We start from the raw sequence: 22,971 nt of genomic DNA, 5'->3' as shown, positions 1-22,971 counted from the left end.
TCTAGTTGGTTCTTTATCATAGCATCGAGGATCTCTTTAGATTTCGTGAGGCTCTCATCAAGTTTATTGGCAGCTTCTAGCACATTATTGCAAGTCCTCAAAATTGCGTTTTTTAGCTCTATATCCTCCATTTCTGTCATGTTTTTTGTCTCCGCATTTTTTATGCTTTCTTGGTGCACCCCCTTGGTCTTTGTGCGCAGTCTTGTTCTAGTTAAGCCTTGATTGTTGTAGTTAATACTAAAGGGATTTGATCACCAGGCCGACTGGCTGTGAGAATCAGCTGTGTCTGCCGCGGGAAAACTTCTGTCCTCTGGAGAGGTGCTAATCTAGCCTTTGCCTGAGGCGATCGGCAAATGGCTCTGCGCAGGGCTTGGGCAGGGCGGGATCAAACAGGGCGGGTGGAGGGAGCAGTTATGGCTGCTCTCAGTCCGGTTCCCAGAGGCTCTGCTTCTCAGAACCCCAGCCACCGCTGCAAACCTCGGAGAGAAAGCTGCCCTCACGTTCCAACTGATGCCAGACAATCCCGCTTCTCCTGTTTGAGTCTGAGTCCCTAGAGACTCGCCCAGATCTGGAGCTCAGAGTCTGAGATTCCCTCCTGATTGAAAACGACAACCGCGCCCTCAGCCACCAGCCCTCTTTGCGTGCGCACCTCCGCACCTTTATATTTTCCACACTGCACCTCCTCTGAGCCTTGGTATGCTGTTGTCTTTCCTTCTAGTTGAAGAGTCTCTCCTCAGCCAGCCTTCCTGTGGTTCTGGGTGATGTCCGTTCCGTCTTTTAGTTGTATTTTTGAAGTGGTTGTTTGTGGCAGCAATCTCCGGTGTTTACCTATGCCGCCATCTTGGTCTCCTCCTATCATATTGTATCTTAACATTATTGTTATAATTTTACCCAGTTATGTGGATCTAAATAAACCCCACCTGATGAAGTAGGTTCTTTCATACCTAACCCTGAGGCAATCCTAGTGAAAATTGAAAAGTATGTAATAAAAGCATAACATCAACAGATTTTAAACTTCATGCTTTAAGTCATCAATAACACTGTAACCCTTCCAAGAAACCTCAAATAATTGAATAAAAACATTGTATAAACTCAAAATAATTATACCTTTCCACAAATTTTCTTGCTCTATTGACAGACAACATTCTAATGAGTTTGAGTTTTAAATAATTTTAACTTTTAATTCTCTCAGGAATTTAACATCTGATATTGGTTAATCTTCAATAGTAATAGAATTAATATGAATTTTCTTATGTAATTCATTGAGAAAACGGATTTAAACATATCACTTTCAATTTATTTGTAATGTTTCTGTCCAGTAGGAATTCTTTGGTGTATCCAGTTCATTGCTAAAGGTCTTGAAATATCTGTATAGTTTCAAACTTATGTGAATTCTGTCTTGACCACAGGTTGAACATTTTTTATAAAGCTGATCACACTCAATACATTTGTAAGTTTTCTCCCAAGAAAGAATTATATTATATTCTATGAGGCTTAAAGTTTGATAAACATTGTCATACATTTATGTGCTTTCTCTCAAAGATGTATATTCATCAAGTGAGGTTATAGGCTTTGATTATAGCCCTGGTTATAGGCTTTGTCTCATACATGAGTTTTACTTGTTTTCTCTCCACAATGGAGTCTCTGGCTTTCAATAAGGCTTGAACACTTGCATATGTTTTACCTCAATAATATGTATAAAGGTTTCCTTTTACTTTTTTAAAATATATTTTTATTGATTTCAGAGAGGAAGGGAGAGGGAGACAGATATAAATATCAATGATGAGAGAGAATTATCGATCAGCTGCCTCCTGCACACCCCTGCAAGCCCACAACCCAGACATGTGTCCTGACCAGGAATCAAACCACGACCTCCTGGTTCATAGGTCGATACTCAACCACTGAGCCATGCAGGCTGGGTTCCACTGTCACATAAATTAGGTCTATAATGTTACTATTTAGTATGCATTTTCTGGTGCTCAGTAAGGCTTGCAAATCATGTAAAAGCCCTGACACATACACTACATTTGTGAGGTATCTCTCCAGTATGGCTTTTCTTATGTTGAGTAAGATTTGACCTCTGTGTAAAGGTTTTACTACTGTCACCACATTTTTAAGTTTTCTCTCCTATATAGATTCTCTTATGACTCCAAAGTTGTGAATGTCTGGAAAAACCCTTATCACATTTCTTAGATTTATGAGAAATAAATGTATGAGTTCTCCGATGACCTGTAAGGCCTTAAGTTCAATAAAAGTCTCACCACACAATTACATTTATGTGGTTTCTCTCCGGTATGTATTTTCTGATGCCTAGTAAGGCTTACAAATTGAGTAAAGGTTTCTCTCCAGCATGGATTCTCTTATGTCTAGTAAGGATGGAACTAACAGCAAAGGCTTTTATGCATTCATTACTATGTAAGGATTCTCACCAGTATGGATCTCTCACAAGTCTAAATTTAAAAACAAAACACCTTACAACACTCATTACATTTGTAAGGTTTCACTCCATCATGAATTCTCTGGTGAACTGCAAGACTTGAATGTCCACTACACAATTTGCCACATGCTACATTTATATGGTATCTCTCCAATGTGGATTTTCTGATGTGTAAAACGTGAGCACTGATTAAAATCTTCGCCACTCATGATGTTTGTAAGGTCTCTGTCCAGAATGAACTGTCTCATGATTCCTGATGTTTGAGCTTTTGCTGAAAGTCTTCCTACAGTCCTTACATTGATAAGACTTTCCCCTAATGTGTATTCTCCTGTGCCATTTTAAAATCCTCCTACATTTATTGGACATGTTTTTGATACTGAAAAACCTTTTGTGGTGAAGCTGAGGAACATTGTTGATAGATTTCTCAACTTTATTGCAATCACAAATTTTCTCCTCATTTTGAAACATCTGCAATTCAGTGAGGTGTACCTGCATATGTAACCCAATTCTATTTTCCAAACACTTTATATACTTGTTTCCTGCATCACTGATGTTATTTTTCAGTTTTAACCAATTCCTTGTAAATGGCTCGTCATGCATAGACTATTGGTATGTATTACTTCTTACAAAAAACACTGTGTTTTTGAGGAAAATTAATTGAGAGTTTATTATATTCATCTTTTGTACAACTGAAATTTTTGCTATAGGTAAAAGGCACCCCTTTTGCAATTTCCTGCATCACATTGCCACTCACTCTCAAACTCATGTATATTTTCCCAGTTTTTCTTGAGGTCTAAACCCTTGGTGCCATGGCTTTCATTTTTTTCTAATATCAATGGATTGTATAATTCTCCTTTACTAATTTCCATTCTGGGTAATAGTTACTTTACTTCAAATCCAGCAGGAAGTCTCTAGTAAGAGTCATTCCTTCCGCTTCTTTCCTCTTCCTCTGGGATTTTTTTTCAGGTAAGATTATTCTCACTAGGCCCGTTTCTCCCCACTCTGAAGTCATACATTTCTGATTGAAAAAAAATACTTTGATCACAGTTAAAAATGTTTGTGTGTTTTTACAATGCTACTAATTAATGTTATAGTAGTTTGGGCTTATGATTTCCCAAGAAGCTTTCATCCCCTCTATTATTTGTACTACTAATAGGTAAGCTGCATGTTACAATTTTGGGGGGTGCCTTCACTTAGCCCATGCAATCCTCACAGCAGCACTGTGGTGTGGATATTGGTCTCATTCCCCTTAGAGAGAAGCTGATGCCTGGAGATGTTATATGGTTTGTCACAGATCACAAAGTCTAGTAAGTGACACTTGAACCCAAGCTTCCTGATTCTAAAGTTGAACCTTCTGTCTATCCTATCAGCCTCCATTACACTTTTTGCACATTGACATCTTAAATGTATCAGTGGGTTTGTGGCTATCCGGAGGTGGACGAGCTCAGCTTCGGTGTGTCAGTAAGTAGCATAATTTTGAGATCACTTTAAACTCTCTCAAGCATCCAGGTTTTCATTTTTAAAAATAAAAAAGGAAATGAACATTTATGTCTGAGGTTATAAGTAGCTACCAAACATGAATATTAATTCCATTGAAAATATAATATTGAGTTCTATAATATTACATGAAACAGCATTCAAGAACAGTGTCTTGGACAAAACCAAGATGGCGGCATAGGTATAAACACCTGAAATAGCTGCCTCGCACAACCACTTCAAAAATACAACTAAAAGACAAAACGGACATCATCCAGAACCACAGGAAGGCTGGCTGAGTGGAAATCCTACAACTAGAAGGAAAGAGAAAAGCACAGAGACTCAGAGAGACCGAGAACATCCAAAAGAAGGCCCAAGGCCCCACAGCAGCTTGGATTGCTTCACAGATGGGCCTCATCTCAGCACCTCCAAATCCCAAACAAAGAAGAGGAATCTGCAGATCTCTCAATAGCTCCTGCTGGATTGCCTCAGGCAGAGGCTAAATTAGCACCTCCTTAGAGATCCAAGTGCCATTGTACCCAGTGGTCAGAGTGGGACCATCCAGATTACAACTCCTCAGATCCATAAGGGACACACTCAGGGGGCAGACTCTGTGAGCACCAAAGCCCTACTGAAGAAAGTCTTGCCCCAGAAGGGTGTCTCCAGCACAGAAGTTCTCCCACTGCAGACACAGCTGATTCTCACAGCCAATTGGCCTGGAGGTCAATTCCTCCCAGTGTCACCTACAACAATCAAGGCTTAACTACAACAAGACTGTGCACACAGCCCACAAAGGGGTGCACCAAGAGTGTCCACCTCAGGTAATTGTGGAGGCTGAGCTACTGGGCCCTATAGGACACCTAGCACAGAAAGCCACCATATCAACACAGGGAAGCAGCCAAAATACAGAGACAAAGAAAGAGGTCACAAATGACAGAAATGGAGGAAGCAAACTACTGGATATAGAGTTCAAAACCACGGTTATAAGGTTTTTCAAGAATTTTCTAGAAACCAAAAAAAAAAAAAAAAAAAAAAAAAAAAAGAATTTTCTAGAAACCGCTGATAAATTTAGTGAGACGCTTGATAAATCTAGTGAGACCCTCGAGGATATGAAAAAAGACCAAATGGAAATTAAGCATACACTGACTGAAATAAAGAATATTATACAGAGATCCAACAGCAGACTAGAGGATCGCAAGAATCAAGTCAAAGATTTGAAATACGAAGAAGTAAAAAATACCCAACCGGAAAAGCAAAAAGAAAAAAGAATCCAAAAATATGAAGATAGTGTAAGGAGCCTCTGGGACAAATTCAAGCGAACCAACATCCGAATTATGGGGGTGCCAGAAGAAGAGAGAGAGAGCAAGATATTGAAAACCTATTTGAAGAAATAATGACAGAAAACTTCCCCTACCTGGTGAAAGAAATAGACTTACAAGTCCAGGAAGCGCAGAGAACCCCAAACAAAAGGAATCCAAAGAGGACCACACCAAGACACATCATAATTAAAATGCCAAGAGCAAAAGACAGAGAATCTTAAAAGCAGCAAGAGAAAAACAGTTAGTTACCTACAAGGGAGTACCCATACGATTGTCAGTTGATTTCTCAACAGTAACTATGCAGGCCAGAAGGGAGTGGCAAGAATATTCAAAGTGATGAATAGCAAGAACCTACAACCAAGATTACTTTACCCAGCAAAGCTATCATTCAGAATTGAAGGTCAGATAAAGAGCTTCAGAGACAAGAAAAAGCTAAAGGAGTTCATCACCACCAAACCAGTATTATATGAAATGCTGAAAGGTATTCTTTAAGAAGAGGAAGAAGAAGAAAAAGGTAAAGATAAAAATTATGAACAACAAGTACATATCTATCAACAAGTGAACCTAAAAATCAAGTGAATAAAAAGCTGATGAACAGAATAATCTGGTGAATATAATAGAATCAGGGGCACAGAAAGGGAATGGACTGACAATTCTCGTGGGGCAAGGGGTGTGGGGGTGCAGGAAGAGACTGGACAAAAATCGTACACCTATGGATGAGGACAGTGGGGGCGGGGGGGGTAACGGTATGGGGTGGGGTGGGAACCGGGTGGAGGGGAGCTATGGGGGGAAAAAAGAGGAACAACTGTAATAATCTGAACAATAAAGATTTAATTAAAAAAATAAAAATAAAATGTGATCGTCACACACACACAAAAAAAAGAACAGTGTCTTACCTTCAACCTTTGAAACCTCAGGTGTGTGTTCCTCTAATTCAATATTATTACAAGGATGAAAGTCCTTTACTTCATCTCCAGGTATGCAAAATTTAATAATATATTTCATTTTAACCTGACTGGTTTTATATACAACAAATTCATCATCCTAGAGCAAACATAAATAGGTGGGGAAATAACCTTTATTGGTACATGTTTTCATAAAAGCAGAGTTTCATGTTTGCTAATTATTGAATATGAAAATATTGAAGCCAGACACTAGATATACAATAATTATTTAAACTTAAGCATATTTAGTAAACACAGGAGCCACTCTGCTTGTTTCTTGATACAAATACCTCAAAGTCTGTGGGGACAGTGGCTGTTTCAGGAACCCCATGGACACTGTCATAACCTGGTGGTGCTTCTGTTAAGGAGAAATCTTTCTTGTGTAAGTCCATGCACTTCCCGAGGGCGACATCACACATGACCAGGAGCCTAGTGCCATCCGTCTCTCCTGGGTGTGAGTACTTAATGCTTGTACTGCAGGTGAGAGGAAGTAAGTACAAATTTACAGTTTCTAGTAACATGGCTACAACATTTTATTACATATGTAGGAGATTTTTCAGAAAGACTGTACTGGTAGAACGTTCCAAATGTTACTGTTATTGAAATATCTCTGAAAGTTCATTTAGAATTGTATTACTCATTTATTTATTTAAAAAGGTGATGTAGCGTCAACTATATGTGGTTAGAGCGTCAACCCGCACACCAAAGGGTCACAGGTTCGATTCCCAGTCAAGACCACATACCTGGGTTGCAGGTTCAATCCCCGGCCCCACTTGGGATGCGTGTGGGAGGCAACCAATCGATGTGTCTCACATCGATATTTCTCTGTCTCTCTCCCTCCCTTCCACTCTCTCTAAAAATCAATGGAGCCGAAACCGGTTTGGCTCAGTGGATGGAGCGTCGGCCTGTGGACTGAGGGGTCCCGGGTTCGGTTCCGGTCAGGGGCATGTGCCTGGGTTGCGGGCACATCTCCAGCAGGAGGCAGCTGGTCGATGTTTCTCCCTCATCGATGTTTCTAACTCTCTATCTCTCTCCCTTCCTCTCTGTAAAAAATCAATAAAATATATTTTTAAAAAAATCAATGGAAAAAATATCCTCGGGTGAGGATTAACAAAAAAATAAGACTATTAAAAAAATAAAAAATAGGTTCTCTGCACTAAAGCTCAGAAAGAATATTAAATACCAAGTATTACTAAGAACTGAATAAAAGGAAAGACAGGTGCTATATTCTCACGAGCCTTCTGAATCCAAAAGGAAAAGCAAAAATTTCCAATGACACCCAAATGAGGTATTTTGTAACTTTCTTCAGGAATCAGCAGCTTTAATAAAGCAATTTTTGCTATGAGGAACACAGGTTGGGACATTTGGGGACATAACTATTTTTTCAAAGATCAAGACCAATATGTAAAAGCATTGCCTAATGACCATTTGTTCTCTCCTCTCTAAGACTTGCACTTAAAAAAAAAAATTTCCTCCATTCCTCTTATTCACCTCTCCTTTCTGTGGGCTCTTTTCTTGTAACCACAAACATGCTAGCTCCTTCCCATGGAACCTGGACTTAGACTGTCTTCTAGACCCTCTCCACATCTGCCCCCTCTCTGTCTCCTCCCTTTCTCTCCATCCTACACAGTCAGTGACCATCTCTACTGGCTTGTTTGCTGACCATTTCTCAGTCCACTGTAGTTTGGCTCTGTTCATATGTCTACACCAAAACCACTCTGTCAAAAGTCATGAAGGACTTCATTAAATTCAATGAATGTCAATTAATTTTTTGAATCAAATTTCTTTTATTATTTTTTTAATTTTTAAAATTCAATTTAAAAATGGGCAGAGGAGCCCTAGCTGGTGTGGCTCAGTTGGTTGAGCATTGTCCCATGCACTGAGAGGTTGCTGGTTAGTTTTGGGCTCAATCCCCAGAAGGGGGTGTGCAGCAGGCAATTGATCAATAGTTCTCTCTCTCTCTCTCTCTCTCTCTCTCTCTCTCTCTCCTTCTCTCTCTCTAAAAATCAATTTAAAAACATCTTTTAAAAATGGGCAGAGGACCTGAATAACACTTCTCCAAAGAGGACATAAGGGAATTACATTTTTAATTTTTAAAAAAATATTTTTTATTGATTTCAGAAAGGAAGGGAGAGGGAGAGAGAGATAGAAATATCAATGATGAGAGAGAATTATTTATTGGCTGCCTCCTGCACACAGCCTACTGCGGATCAAACCCACAACCTGGGTATGTACCCTTGACGGGAATCTAACCTGGGACCCTTCAGTCCGTAGGTTGATGCTCTATCTACTGAGCCAAACCGGCCAAGGCCATTTTTAATTTTTTTCAGGAATCATCATACTGTTTCCCATAGTAGCTGCACCAACCTGCATTCCCACCAACAGTACACAAGGGTTCCTTTTTCTCCATATCCTCAACCAACACTTGTTTATTGATTTATTGATGACACCCATTCAGAAGGTTGTTTTTTCATTTTGTTGATTGTTCCTTTACTGTGCAAAACTTTTTAGTGTGATGTAGTCCCATTTTTTTATTTTTTATTTTGTTTCCCTTGCCCAAGGAGATATATAAGAAAAAAATATTACTAAGAGAAATGTCAGAGATTGTATTGCCTGTGTTTTCTTCTAGAAGTTTTATGGTTTCAGGTCTCACATTCAAGTCTTTAATCCATTTTTGAGTTTATTCTTGTGTATGGTGTAAGAAGGTGGTCTAGTTTCTTTCCTGTTTTTGCATATTATCTGTCCAGTTTTCACAGCTTGTTTGCTGACCGCTTCTCAAGCCACTGCTGTTTGGCTCTATTTATACTTCTTCACCAAAACCACTCTGTCAAAAGTCACAATGGACTTCAATTTGGTTAGATTCAACTGAATGCCAATTGAAATTTTTTAAATATTTAAATATCTAAGAATTTTTACTTTGAAATATTTTATACACAAAAGAGCACTTGTAATATAAATGTTAAGTTTCAATAATTATAATAAGACACCCATATAACTGCCACCAAGTTTAAGAAATAGAATATTATCAATATTTCTGTTGGTATCACCTCCCCTGCCACCCAGGGGTGATCTAATCACTATCTTGATTTTGTGCATATCATTTTCTTTCTTTCATAGTATTGACACATTGGTATGTGCCCCTTAACAATGTAAAGTTTAGTTTTGCTTGTTTTTGAACTTTACATATATATGGAATCATATGATCATTTTTGTTGCGCTATATGCCCAGGCTCATCCATTTGACACATGTAGCTGTTAAGTCACCCGTTAAAAGTGCCATGCAGGATTCCATGTAGGACCACACAAAAATATATCAAACCATTGCACTGTCAATGAACATGTGCGTCACTCCCAGCATTCTGTTACTAGTGATCTTAGCCACTCCCATACATGCCTCCTGGCCTAGAGTTTTTCTAGGGTAGTGATTCTTGACCCAGGCTGCATATTACAATCATCCAGGAACTTAAAAACTATTGATACCCAGGCCTCACACCTAGGGATTCTGATTTAACTACTCTGGGGTAAAATCAGCACCATAGTGTTTACACCAATGGAACTCCCCCCTGTGATTCTATAGAATGGTAAGCACTGCTTTCTGGTTCACAGGTCAAACTATCGAATTCCTGAGTCATGCCATCAACTCTGTTCTTCAATTATACCAGATAATGCAAAAAATAAAGGTTTATCAATTATACTCTTATTAGCAGTGTTTGAGAGTTCGGATTATTCTAGAGACTGCCACCTCAAGATGTTAAACTATATTTTTTTTGTCCAGGTGATAAGAGTAAAAAAAAGTAGCATTATGGTTTACTTTTCATGTTCTTGAAAACTTATCTTTTCAAATGTTACTTTCCATACATGTTTCCTCTTCTGTTAAGTTCCTATTCATATCTTTTGCCCATTTGCTTACTGGGTTGTTTATCTTTTTCTTATTGATTTGTAGAAACTCTTTACATATCCTAGATAATTAAATGTCCTGGATAATTATTCTTTATCCCAGCTTCCATCTTTAACTAGCTCTGTGACCTTAGGCAAGTTACTCAATCTCCATGAATCTGTTTCCTTTCCATAAATTATATGAAAATACCAGTTGTGAGTTTATAACAATATAGATGAAGCACTTAGCCTGGTGCCTCACACAGGGCAGGCACACAACACACTGTGGCTACTATGAGGACAGATTTAACTATTAACAAGGATATTCAAGATGAAATGTCATTCCAGGTATATAGAGTTCATATAAAATAATTTTTTTAGAAGAGAGATCATGTGCTGTAGAAGTTAAGATTCCTGGCTCTGGAGACAGACAAAATGCTGTGTGACCCTGGGCAAGATGTTCTCACTGGCCCTCAGTGTTCTCACCTGTGATAAGATGATAACAATGGGACAATCAGGAGGCTTTTTAAGGATTAAGTGGGTGCATATATGTAAAAGTTCTTAGGGTAGTAAAATCACTAAGATGATTTCAAATGTAATTTTCCTGCCTATCCACCGCAAAAGACATGCTTCTACAGTATACTGAGAAAACTGGTTGCTTTTAGTGACCTGCTTCTTTCTTATTTTTTTAAGTTTTCATGAATTTTTAAAATTGAATTTAGCAGTTAATAAAATTATACAGGTTTCAGATGTACAATTCTATGATACATCATCTGTATATTGTGTTTACCACCCCAAGTCAAGTCTCCTTCCACCACCATTTATCCTCCCTTTACCCTCTCCTACTTCCTCCCATCCCACCCTGCTTTCCCTCTGGTAACCACTATATTATTGTCTGAGTCTTTGAGTTTTTGTTTGTTTGTCATGTTTGTTCATTTGTTGTTTTCAGTTTTATAGCCCACATATGAGTGAAATCATATGGTTCTTGACTTTTTCTATCTGACCAATTTCACTTACTATGATATTCTCAAGATCACTCATGTTGTTGCAAACGGGACATGTTGCAACAGGATCACCCATGTTGTTCATCCCTTATAATGGCTGAGTAGTATTCAATTGTATATATGTACCACATCTTCTTTATCCAATCATCTATCTAAAGCAGCGGTCATCAACCAGTGGTCCATGAGGTCCCAAAGGTTGGTGACTGCTGATCTAAGGACACTTCAGTTGTTTCCACATCTTGGCCACCATGAATAATGCTGCCATGGTGGTGCATATATGTTTGTGAATAAATGTTTTCAAATTTTTCAGGAAGATACCCAGAAGAGTGGTGAGGGTCATATGGTAACTATTCTTAATTTGTTGAAGAACCTCAATACTGTTTTCCATAGTGGCTGTACCAGTTTACATTCCCACCAGCAGTGAATAAGGGTGCCCTTTTACCCACAACCTCTCCAACACTTGTTATTACTTGTCTTGCTAATAATAGCTATTTTAACAGGTGTGAGGTGGTATCTCATTGTAGTTTGATTTGCATTTCCCTAATATCTAGTGAGGTTGAGCATCTTTTCATATATTTTTTGGCTATCTGTATGTCTTTTGGGGAGAAATGTCTGTTCGGGTCCTCTGCCCAATTTCTAATTGGACTGTTTTGTTTTTTGGGGGGTTGTTGAGTTGTATGTGTTCTTTCTATATATTAAATACTAGTGGCCCAGTGCACGAGATTCGTGCACTCAGGGGATCCCTCAGCCCGACCTGTGCCCTTTCACAGTCTGGGAGCCCTCAGGGGATGTCCAACTGATGGCTTAGGCCCGCTCCCCGCAGCAGTTGGACATCCTTAGTGCTGCCGTAGAGGCGGGAGAGGCTTCCACTGCCGCCGCTGCACTTGCCAGCCATGAGCCCTGTTTCTGGGCTTCTGGCTGAGCACTGCTCCCCCTGTGGGAGTGCACTGATCACCAGGGGGCAGCTCCTGCATTAAGCGTCTGCCCCCTGGTGGTCAGTGTGCATCATTGCGACTGGTCATTCCACTGTTTGGTTGATTTGTATGTTACCCTTTTATTATATAGGATTAACCTCTTGTCAGAACTGTTGTTTGCAAATATCTTCTACCATTGGTTGGTGGCCTTTTTGTTTTGTTGGCAGTTTCTCTTGCTAGGCAGAAGCTTTTTAGTTTGATGAATAAATGAGTTACCCATTTCTGGGTGAGAAATCCCTCACTAGGGAAAGACAGAGGAAAACATAGAGCAAGCATTCAGCAATGATTCCTTGGTAATGGGTATGAGTAACATGATTAAGGATACAATAATACTAACCTGAGTGAATTGCTGAAATATATTCCATTCCCAAGATTTCCAATGTCTGTTCTTTTCACACCACGATCTTCAACTACTTTGGGCAAAAGCAACCCCCTAAAAACAAAAGGGCACTATAACGTTTACTAGAAAAAAGGAACTTTTTATTATAGCCTCATAATTCTAGCAGAAACAGGTACTATTTAAAGGGTATTATGCCAAGTGAAGCAATCCAGACACAGAAAAACTGTATGACCTCCTTACTAGTATATGTGGAATCTTAAAAAGTCGAATTCATAGAACCAAAGACTAGAATGGCTGAGAGAAATGGGAAGATTTTGGTCAAAGGGGACAAACTTCTCTGGCAAATGTTCTCAGTGGTTAGAGCATCAGCTCCAGCACTGAAGGGTCATGGGTTCGATTCCTGGGTTGCAGATCCCATCCCCAGCCAGGTTGGAGTGTGTAAGGGGGCAACCAAGTGATGTGTCTCTCTCACATGGATGTTTCTCTCTCTCCCCTCCTGCCCTCCCTTCCACTCTCTCTAAAAAATAAAAAACAATGCAAAGAATACAAACTTTCAGTTATAAGATGAATAAATTTTATATCTGTAATGTAAAATGGTATTATCTATATATATGAAAGGCTAATATGATAAATGTCCCTCCCACCATCCAACTGGTCACTATGACACACACTGACCACCCAGGGGCAGACGCTCAATGCAGGAGCTGCCATGATGCACACTGGCCATTTACAGAGAAACGGCAGTGCGGACCTGGCACCGACAAAGCAACATTCGGCTTCCCCCAAGTGGGACACAGGCCCCACCACCACCTCAGAGTGACACCCCACCAAATCGCAGCTGACGCTGCAATGGCACAAAATGCAGCCCACAGCCCAGCCCAGCCCAGCCCAGCCAGGAAACGGTCTCTGTGGGCACCTGGTAATGACGTCATGTAGCAACACCTGGCTTCCTCTCCCTAACAACGACCAGCCTCCTTAGAGTTTCTTCAGCCCAGGAACACGACTTGCTTTATAGCCAAGTGCAAACATTTTACACTTTAACCAAATGTTTGCAAAGCGTTTTCACATGCCTCATCTCACTTGATCCTCACAGAAATCCTTGAGTAGGTAGATAGGGAACTCGATGGAATCCTATTTTCTTTTCACTAGCTGGAAAACGAAGATTTAGAAAGTTTAGAAACTTGACCCAACTGAAAAGAAGTAAGAAATGGTGGACCTTGAAAATGACTTCAGGTTTTCTCACTGCGCAGAATATAGTCAAACACTGCTGCAGTTAAATATTTCACCCTTTGTTCTCCCTGCGAGATTTACAATAATAATCTGCTTCGTGTTGATATTTACTGCTGTGTTGCTGACAATTACCTGAAAGAGAAGTTGGGGTCCTTCACTGGGCTGGAAAAAGTTTAACTAAATCAGAAAGCAGGTTTAATTAAGCAAGTTTATTCTATATCTATAAAAGGCTAAGTTGACTCGCACATGCACGATACATATAAAGCTCTCGCTGGCACCAAGCATGTGTTTCGTTCTGTCATTGTCAATCGTGAATTTGGTTGACACTTCTATTATAGAGAAAGGGTGAATAGCAATATTAAAATATTTCTTCTAATTAATTTCCTTTCAATGTGCACAAATCCATGCACTGGGCCACTAGTAATTAATAATATGGTACTGTATACTTGAATTGGCTAAGATGGTAGATCTTGTGTTCTCGACATAAGAAAAGAAAAGGTAAGCTATTGAAGTTTTTTAAAAAAAATATATTTCCTTATTGATTTTAGAGAGGAAGGGAGAAGGAGAGAGATAGAAACATCAATGATGAGAGAGAATCATTGATCGGCTGCCTCCTGCACACCCCTTACTGGGAATCGAGCCCACAACCCCGGGCATGTGTCCTTGGCAGGACTCGAACCTGGGACCCTTCAGTCCGCAGGCTGATGCTTTATCCACTGAGCCAAGCTGGCTAGGGCAAGCTATGGAAGTTTTAACTAAGTTGATTGTGGTAATCATTTTATACTGCATACCTATATTATACCATCATGATTTATACCTTTAAAAAATCATATTGTGGCTCTAGCTGGTTTGGCTCAGTGGAAAGAGCATGGGCCTGCCGAATGAACAGTCCCAAGTTTGATTCCAGTCATGGGCACATGCCTGGGTTACAGGCTCGATCCCCAGTAGGGGGTGTGCAGGAAGCAGCCAGTCAATGATTCTCTCTCATCATTCATGTTTCTATCTCTCTCTTCCTCTCCCTTCTTCTGTGAAATCAATAAAAAAAATTTTTTTAAAAAGCACATTGTACAACCTAAATACATACAGTGTTTGTTAATCATACCTCAATAAAGCTGGAAAATAATAAAAACACCGAGGAACTCATTAGCACCACCACCCAGATTGGCTTTGAACACTGCCAGTGACCTTACAGCCACTCCAGCCAAAATCCTGCTGTCCCGCCCGCAGACCTGCTGACCCTAGGACATCCACCTCCGAGGCTGCGTGGCTCCTGCAGCAGTAAGTGCGACTTCCCCTTCCCTGGCTGCTGACCTCCGGACACCTCAATTGCACCTTCCCAGCATGCAGCTTCCTGAGCCCACCACCCCACAAGGTACTCTTGGGTGCCGCTGTGAGCCCCCCGCTGGGTGTGCTCTTATCAGTGCGTGAGTGTGCCGCCCTGGCAAAGGGCCCCCAGTGCCTCTGTGAGCCACCACTGGGCACACCCGAATCCAACCAAGGATGCAAGGCCCCAGCAGCAAAAACTGAGTCTGCCCAATCCACAGCTGCCAACCTCCAGACACAGTGTGCAGGCCTCCTGAGCCCATCGCCCCAAAGGTGGCTCCTGAGTGCCTCTGTGAGCCCCTGTTGGGTGCGCTCATATCCAAACAAGAGTGTACGGCCCCAGCAGTAGAAATTCGGACTTCCCACCCTCCCGGCTGCCTGCCTACAGACACCTCGGTCATGTGGCTTCAGCACAAGGTACCCTCTAAGTGCACCACCCCGGCAAATGGCCCCTGGATGCCTCTGTGAGCCGCAGCTGAGTGTGTGCGAATCCAACCAAAGATGCAAGGCCCCGGCAGCAAAAACTGAGTCTTCCCACTCCACAGCCGCTGACCTCCGGACACCACAGTTGTGCCTTTCCAGCGTGCAGGCCTCCAGAGCCCACCACCCCAATGGCAGCTCTTGGGTGCCTCTCTGAGCCCCCACTGGGCGTGCTCGTATCCAAGGGTGCACAGGCCCGGCAACATAAATTTGGTCTTCCACTTTCCTGCCTGCCTGTACACAGACGCCGCAGTCATGCGGCTTCAGCGCAAGGGCCCCTCTGAGTACGCCGCCCTGGCAAACGGCTCCCGGGTGCCTCTGTGAGCAACCACTGGGCATGCACAAATCCAACCAAGGGCGCAAGGCCCTGGCAGCAAAAACTGAGTCTTCCTTCTCCACAGCTGCCAACTGCTGGACACCGCAGTCACACCTTCCCAGTATGCAGGCCTCCTGAGCCCCACCACCCCAACAGGCGGCTCCTGGGTGCCTTGTGAGCCCCCGCTGGGCACGCGCAATTTCAACCAAGGACACAAGGCAGCAAAAATTGGGACTTCTCCTTCCCTGGCTGCTGACCTCCAGACACCACAGTTGTGCCTTTCCAGCACACAAGCCTACTGAGTCCTCTGCCCCTATAGGCGGCTCCTGAGTGCCTCCTTGAGTCCTCGCTGGGTGCACTTGTATCCAAACAAGAGCACACGGACCTGGCAGTAGAAATTCGGATTTCCCCCTTCCTGGTTGCCTACCCAAAGACACCGCAATCACATGGTTTAAGCACGCAGGCCCCCTGAAGCAACTGCCCCAGCAGGCGACTCCCGGGTGCCTCTGTGAGCTTCTACTAGGTGCACTCATATCCAACCAAGGGTGCAAGGCCCCAGGAGCAGAAACACAGACTTCCCCCTCCTCGACTGCTGACCTCCAGTCACTGCAGTTGCACTGATCCACTGCACAAGCCCCCTGAGTCTGCTGCCCCAGCAGGCGGCCCCTAGGTGCTTCTCTGAACCGCTGCAAGGCACAATCCTGGCCACTGGCATCCAGTCCCCACGGTAGCGCCGCTCCAGCACACAAACCCCCTGAACCCACTGCTCCAGCAGACAGCTCCTGGGCGCCTCTGTAAGCAGCAGCTGGACATGTATATTCAACCAAAGGCACACATCCCCCAAAGCAGAATCTGGGACTTCTCCCTCCACAGGGCCAGTGGCACACCACAATGGTTCCAATCCAGTGTGTGGGCCCCATGAGCATACATCCCTTGCAGACGGCTCCTGGACCCTCTATGAGATGTCCATAGGTGTGTGCCTCTCCAACCAAGGGCACATGGCTCCCTCAGCAGGATCCATGACATCCCCCTCCCAGCTACCTACCTCTGGACATCTTGGTGAGTTACTGAGGACTTGCCTCCCTGGACAAGGTCACATTGTTTCAACCATAGTCTCCGAGATCCCCACATCCTCAGCTGCTGGATCCTGAACCCCCTCGTAATTCAGAGAGGGAAATCACTTTGGCCAGAGTCTCACTACCTCAACCACAGACTATAAGACACCTGCCCCCCCCCCCCCAATGTCATGGGCTCCAGGACCCTCATAGTGAGTTGCAGAGTGACACCAATCCAGCAAGAGTCACACCAAACCAGCAAAGTCACAGTATCTGAGTCTCAGGCCCCGAGACTCCTTCCCAGGCCGTGGACTCTGGGAACCCACAGTGAGCACATACCAGTGAGACCTCAACAACCTTTTCCACAAGAGCCAGAACCACAATCACATCCAAAACAGCTTGCACAACAAAGCCAGAGGTGAGTCACATTGCCAATCCATGATGAGATTTCATCCACGAATAAGAAAGTAACATTCAAGATCCAACTACATCAAGAGAACCCAAATAGCTCAAGTAGGGACCTCCACTAGATCACCAAGCCTAGGAGTCCTGAGAGATCGCACCAGTAGCACCACTCCCAAGAGCAGTTGGATCTAAGACATAGAAACAATTAAAACATTAGAGCAAAAAATGGGGAGACAAAAAAACAATCCTCAAAGGAAAGAAAAAGAGAAATCACCAGAAAGGGAGTTAAATGAAATGGAGGCAAGTAAAATGTCAGAGAAAGGATTCAGAGTAATGGTTATAAGGATGCTCAAAGGCTGGATGACAAATACACACAACTCACTGAGAATTACAAGAAGCTGAATGAGAATGTCACCAACATGAAAAGGAACCAAGAGGAAATGAAGAATAACATAGCTGCAAGAAAGAACACAATGGAAGGGTTAAACAGTAGACTAGAAGAGGCTGAGGACCGCACCAATGAATTAGAAGACAAGGTAGGAAAAAATACACAAACACAGCAGCAACTGGAAAGAAAACTTAAAAAGCAAGAGGAGAGCCTAAGGGAGCTTTGGGATAACATGAAACAAAACAACATCCACATAATAGGAATACCAAAAGGAGAGGAAGTGGAGCAAGGAATAGAAAACCTGTTTGAAGAAATAATGACAGAAAACTTCCCTGATTTTGGCAAGAAAAATCCATGCAAATCCAAAAAGCACATAGAGTTCCAAAGAAGATGAACCCAAAAAGACCAACACCAAGAACCATCATAATTAAATTGGCAAACATCAACAACAAAGTAAGAATCTTAAAGGCTGCTAGAGAGAGACAGAAAGTTACCTATAATGGATCTCCCATTAGAATATTTCTCACCAGAAACACAACAGGCCAGAAGGGAATGGAATGAAATAAACAAAGTGATGCAAAGCAAGGGACTGAAACCAAGAATACTATACCCAGCAAGGCTATTATTCCTCATTGAAGGTGGAATCAGGAGCTTCACAGACAAAAAAGAGCTAAGAGAGTTTATTACCACTAAGCCAGCAATGCAAGAAATGCTAAAGGGACTGCTGTAAAAAGAAGAAACAGAAAGGCAAGAAGGAACACAAACATAAAAAATAAAAATGGTGACAAACAAGTACTTATCAATAATAACATTAAATGTAAATGGATTAAAGGCTCCAGTCAAAAGACATAGGGTAAGAACCAAGATGGCATAGGTAAAAATATGTACTTGCTGCCTCCCACAACCTCATCAAAACTACAAGTAAAAGACAAAACATCGATCATCCAAAACCACAGGAAAGCTGGCTGAGTGGAAGTTTCACAATTAGAAGGAAAGAAAAAAGCACATTGAGACTGGTAAGAGGTGCGGAGGTGTGAAGTTGAGGAGGTGTGGAGGTGCGGAGGCACACGCGAAACAGGCTGGCAACTGGGTGCGCTGTTGTTTATTTTCAATCGGGAGGGAGATACAAGATCCAGATTGCTCTGAACTCCAGTACCGGGCGACACTCTGGGGACCCAGACTCATACAGGGAGAAACTGGACTGTCTGGCAATGGACTAGAACATGAGGGCGGCTTTCTCTCAGAGGTGCTCGCAGCGATCATTGTTCCTGCGCGGGGGCACAGACTGTGGGGACATGGGGACCTCTCCAATGCAGGGCTGACTGGCAGCCATTGCTGTTTGCTCCACCCTGGTGATTCCCAGGGACCCCGCCCCACCCAATTTACAACCCCATCCAAGCTGTGCGCAGCGGCTTTTGCATATGAATGGCCCCTTTCGCAGCATAAAACCTAACAAACTGCAGCTGGTCAGAGAGCTCCAAAACTTCCAAAAGAAGACCCAAGGCTGAGCAGCAGAAACTGGCATTGCTTCCTCTTAAATTTTTTGGAATAGTCTGAGAAGGATTGGTTTTAGTTCTTCTTTGAATGTTTGGTAAAACTCCCCTGTGAAGCCATCCGGTCCAAAGCTTTTGTTTGCTAGAAGCTTTTTGATTACTGTTTTAATTTCATCAGTAGTTATCGGCCTATTCAGGTTTTTTTATTCTTCCTGATTGAGTTTTGGAAGAACAAAGTAGGAGGGACCTCAATACCAGATATCAAGCTGTATTACAAAGCCACTGTTCTCAAAACTGCCTGGTACTGGCAAAAGAACAAACATACAGACCAATGGAATAGAATAGAGAACCCAGAAATCGATCCAAACCACTATACTCAATTAATATTTGACAAAAGAGGCAAGATCATACAATGGAGTCAAGACAGTCTCTTCAAAAATTGGACAGATACATTCAAAAAAATGAAACTAGACCACCAACTTACAGCATACACAAAAATAAACTCAAAATGGATAAAGGACTTAAACGTAAAACGGAAAACCATAAAGATATTAGAGGAATCCACAGGCAGCAAAATCTCAGACATATGCCAAAGCAATTTCTTCACCAATACCACTCCTAGGGCAATGGAAACTAATGAGAAAATAAACAAATGGAACTACATCAAAATAAAAAGCTTCTGCACAGCAAAAGAAACCATCAGCAAAACAACAGAAAGCCCACTGAATGGGAGAACATATTTGCCAATGCTATCTCCGATAAGGAGATATCTTTATGGTTTTCCGTAAATAGCATTGGCAAATATGTTCTCCCATTCAGTGGGCTTTCTGTTGTTTTGTTGATGGTTTCTTTTGCTGTGCAGAAGCTTTTTATTTTGATGTAGTTCCATTTGTTTATTTTCTCATTAGTTTCCATTGCCCTAGGAGTGGTATTGGTGAAGAAATTGCTTTGGCATATGTCTGAGATTTTGCTGCCTGTGGATTCCTCTAATATCTTTATGGTTTTCCGTTTTACGTTTAAGTCCTTTATCCATTTTGAGTTTATTTTTGTGTATGCTGTAAGTTGGTGGTCTAGTTTCATTTTTTTGAATGTATCTGTCCAATTTTTGACCTTGTATGCATATATTCCTGATTGAGTTTTGGACAAAGACCAAACTAAAGACCTTGTATGCATATATGCATAACCCATGGACACAGACAATAGGGGGGTGAAGGCCTGGGGTGGGGGTTGGGGATGGATGTGGGCTAGAAGAGGTCAATTGGGGGGGGAGGAGGGGACATGTGTAATACTTTCAACAATAAAGATTTAAAAAAATAAAATACAAAAAAATTTCAAAAAAACATTTTGTAACTTAATTTTTACAATATCCTGTTATACATAATTATTAATAACGAACTACAACATTCGCTAATGACTGATTACTATAATCATGTTGCATTCATTTCCCTTACGTGTCTTATGGGCAGGTACACCATTTCTCTCCACTAATACTAGCAGTGAATATTTTAGCAGCCGGTTGCCACATCATTAGTCTTGGACTGACTTGTTTGGTGTGCGCAATAGGAAATATTTCACTTTTGGAGAACAAGAAAAATAGGTTTACTTGCATTATGCTTATTAATTTGTGTAGTTATTCAGTGTCTGGTAAGTTAATGTTCAAGAAAAAATATTAATTTTTATTAAAATATTATCTTTTAAATAAAAATACAATAAAAATAAAAAACACCAATTAAAAGACAACAAATAAATAGCATGAAATGAAAAAAATACATTTTCAAAGTAACCCCACAGAAGGAGTTCCAGGTGCCATGAAAATGACCCAGGCGATGGCCTGTTCACTGGTGAATGGTTCTCATCACTGTCTTGAGCAGCCCTAATTTGCTGGCCATTTTTCCTGTCCCTAGGTTCAGCATCCTTCAGGCCCAACCCCCTCAGTGCTCAGCCAGACAATGTTTAAGCCCAACACCAATTGCACTTTTCCCCTGCTCAAGATCATTGTAGTTACTATTGGACTTGTGGGCATTCAGATTGTTCACGTTTATCTCTGGGAAAGTGGGAAAAGGAGATGTCTGCCTTTTAGTATACAAATACCTTCTTTTGAATTTTGTATTATGAGGGGGAATTAATTTTGTAAAATGGCTTTGGGTTTTAGTCCTTCTTAGAAAAACCATTCCCACTCTAAGATCATTATTTTTTTATATTCTCCTGTTTTTCATTTAGTACCTTTACAGTTTTATTTTAATATTTAAATCTTTACTCTATGTGGAGTTTATTTAAGTGAGAAATGAGATAAGGGTCCAATTTTTTATTTTTTTCCAGGTGGTTATCCATTTATCCCAATATATAGCACTGAAGAAATGATTTTCTTCCACAGAAATAAAATCTACTTTTATCATACACTAAATACTCTGCTTTTGTGTATTTGTGGACTCTTTATTCTGTTCATTCATCTATTTAGGCACCACCTCACATTTTAATTAACATAGCTTTATAATGTATTTTTAATGTGTAGACTGGTTAATCCTCCTTCATTACTTGTTTTCAACCCTGGCAATGTCAAATTTTTAGAAAAATGTGTGCTGTAGAATCAGCTTTTTATTTCTTTTAAGAAAATCTTGTTAGGACTTTTACTGTGATACCATTAATTTTACAGGTTAATTCAAGAAAAATTGGCATCCTTCTGATAAGTGCAAGTGTCTTCTGGATCCCTCAACAGCTGTGGAAAGTTTTTTCCTGATGGATCTTGTATGTTTCTTTTTAAGTTTCTTATTACGTATTTAATTAAGGATCCAGATTAAATTATATTTTCCTCTGCTTCCTATGACTTCATTTAAGCTTCAATATTAAGTATTTATTCAAACAAACAGAAAACCATAGTGGTGTTAAATAGTATCTGGACACTCTAATTAGATCTTTCTCTTTAAATTTTGGACTATCTTTAGATTAGATACACATGGAAAACTCGTAAAATAGATAATCACCTTTATCTTTTAAATTTTTATTTATTGAACTTTAGAGAGAGAGGGGGAAAGAGAAGAGAAGAGAAGAGAAGGGTTTGTTGTTCCAGTTATTCATGGGTTGATCCTTGTATGTGCCCTGATGGGGATCAAACCCACAACATGGGCATATATCAGGATGACACTGTAACCAACTGAGTTACCCAGCCAGGGCTGATAATCACCTTTCTTCAATGATACTGTCTTCAAGAAGCAATTCATATCCATACATTGCACTTAAAGTATATATAATAATAAACACATTATTTAAATTATATACCAGGTACTTATAACTTAAAGTGTTCAATTTCCTCTGGAATACAGTTAGCTGGCTGATATTAACTAACAAGACCCATGTCATATATAAAAAAATTGAGACCGATCACTGTGGCTTAGTTCATCAACCTATGAACCAGGAGATCACAGTTCCATTCTTGGTCAGGGCACATGCCGGGGTTCAATCCGCAGTAGGGGGCATGTAGGAGGCAACTGATCAATAATTCTCTCTTGCCCTGACCTGTTTGGCTCAGTGGATAGAGCATCAGCCTGCGAACTCAAGGGTCCCAGGTTCAATTCCGGCCAAGGGCATGTACCTTGGTTGTGGGCACCAAGGTATTAAGGGTACCAAGGGGAGTGTGCAGGAGGCAGCTGATCGATGTTTCTCTCTCATCGATGTTTCTAACTCTCTAGCCCTCTCCCTTCTCTCTGTAAAAAATCAATAAAATATATATTTTTAAAAATTCTCTCTTATTATTAACTAGAGGCCGATGCACAAATCTGTGCAAGGTTGGGGTCCGGCCAGCCCGCCACGATTGGGGCCAATTGGGCTGGGCCGGCCAGGGGGAGGGGACATGGGAGGTTGGCCCGCCGGCCCTGTCCCTGATGGAGGGGGGAGGCGATCGGGGGCGGGGCCAG

General features: G+C 41.4%; 1 protein-coding gene across 2 annotated transcripts in view; it reads right to left on the bottom strand.

Annotated features, from left to right (window-relative positions):
* Positions 1 to 22,971, bottom strand: part of PARP4 (poly(ADP-ribose) polymerase family member 4) — a 125,666-nt gene that overhangs the window by 76,704 nt on the left and 25,991 nt on the right. For both annotated transcript variants that reach the window (XM_070409358.1, XM_070409357.1), the window contains exons 12-14: positions 12,368 to 12,463; positions 6,467 to 6,650; positions 6,129 to 6,276 (exon numbers count right to left, since the gene is read on the bottom strand). In XM_070409358.1, the coding sequence (XP_070265459.1) occupies positions 6,129 to 6,276; positions 6,467 to 6,650; positions 12,368 to 12,463 (428 nt within the window). The remainder of the gene's footprint in view (positions 1 to 6,128; positions 6,277 to 6,466; positions 6,651 to 12,367; positions 12,464 to 22,971) is intronic.

This window comes from Myotis yumanensis, unplaced genomic scaffold (assembly GCF_028538775.1).
Source record: "Myotis yumanensis isolate MYYU_CA2020_CCGP unplaced genomic scaffold, mMyoYum1.0.hap1 SCAF_3, whole genome shotgun sequence".
NCBI classification, from domain to species: Eukaryota; Metazoa; Chordata; class Mammalia; order Chiroptera; family Vespertilionidae; genus Myotis; species Myotis yumanensis.
Note: the sequence above shows the minus strand (reverse complement) of the source record. Positions and strands in the feature narration are given on the sequence as shown.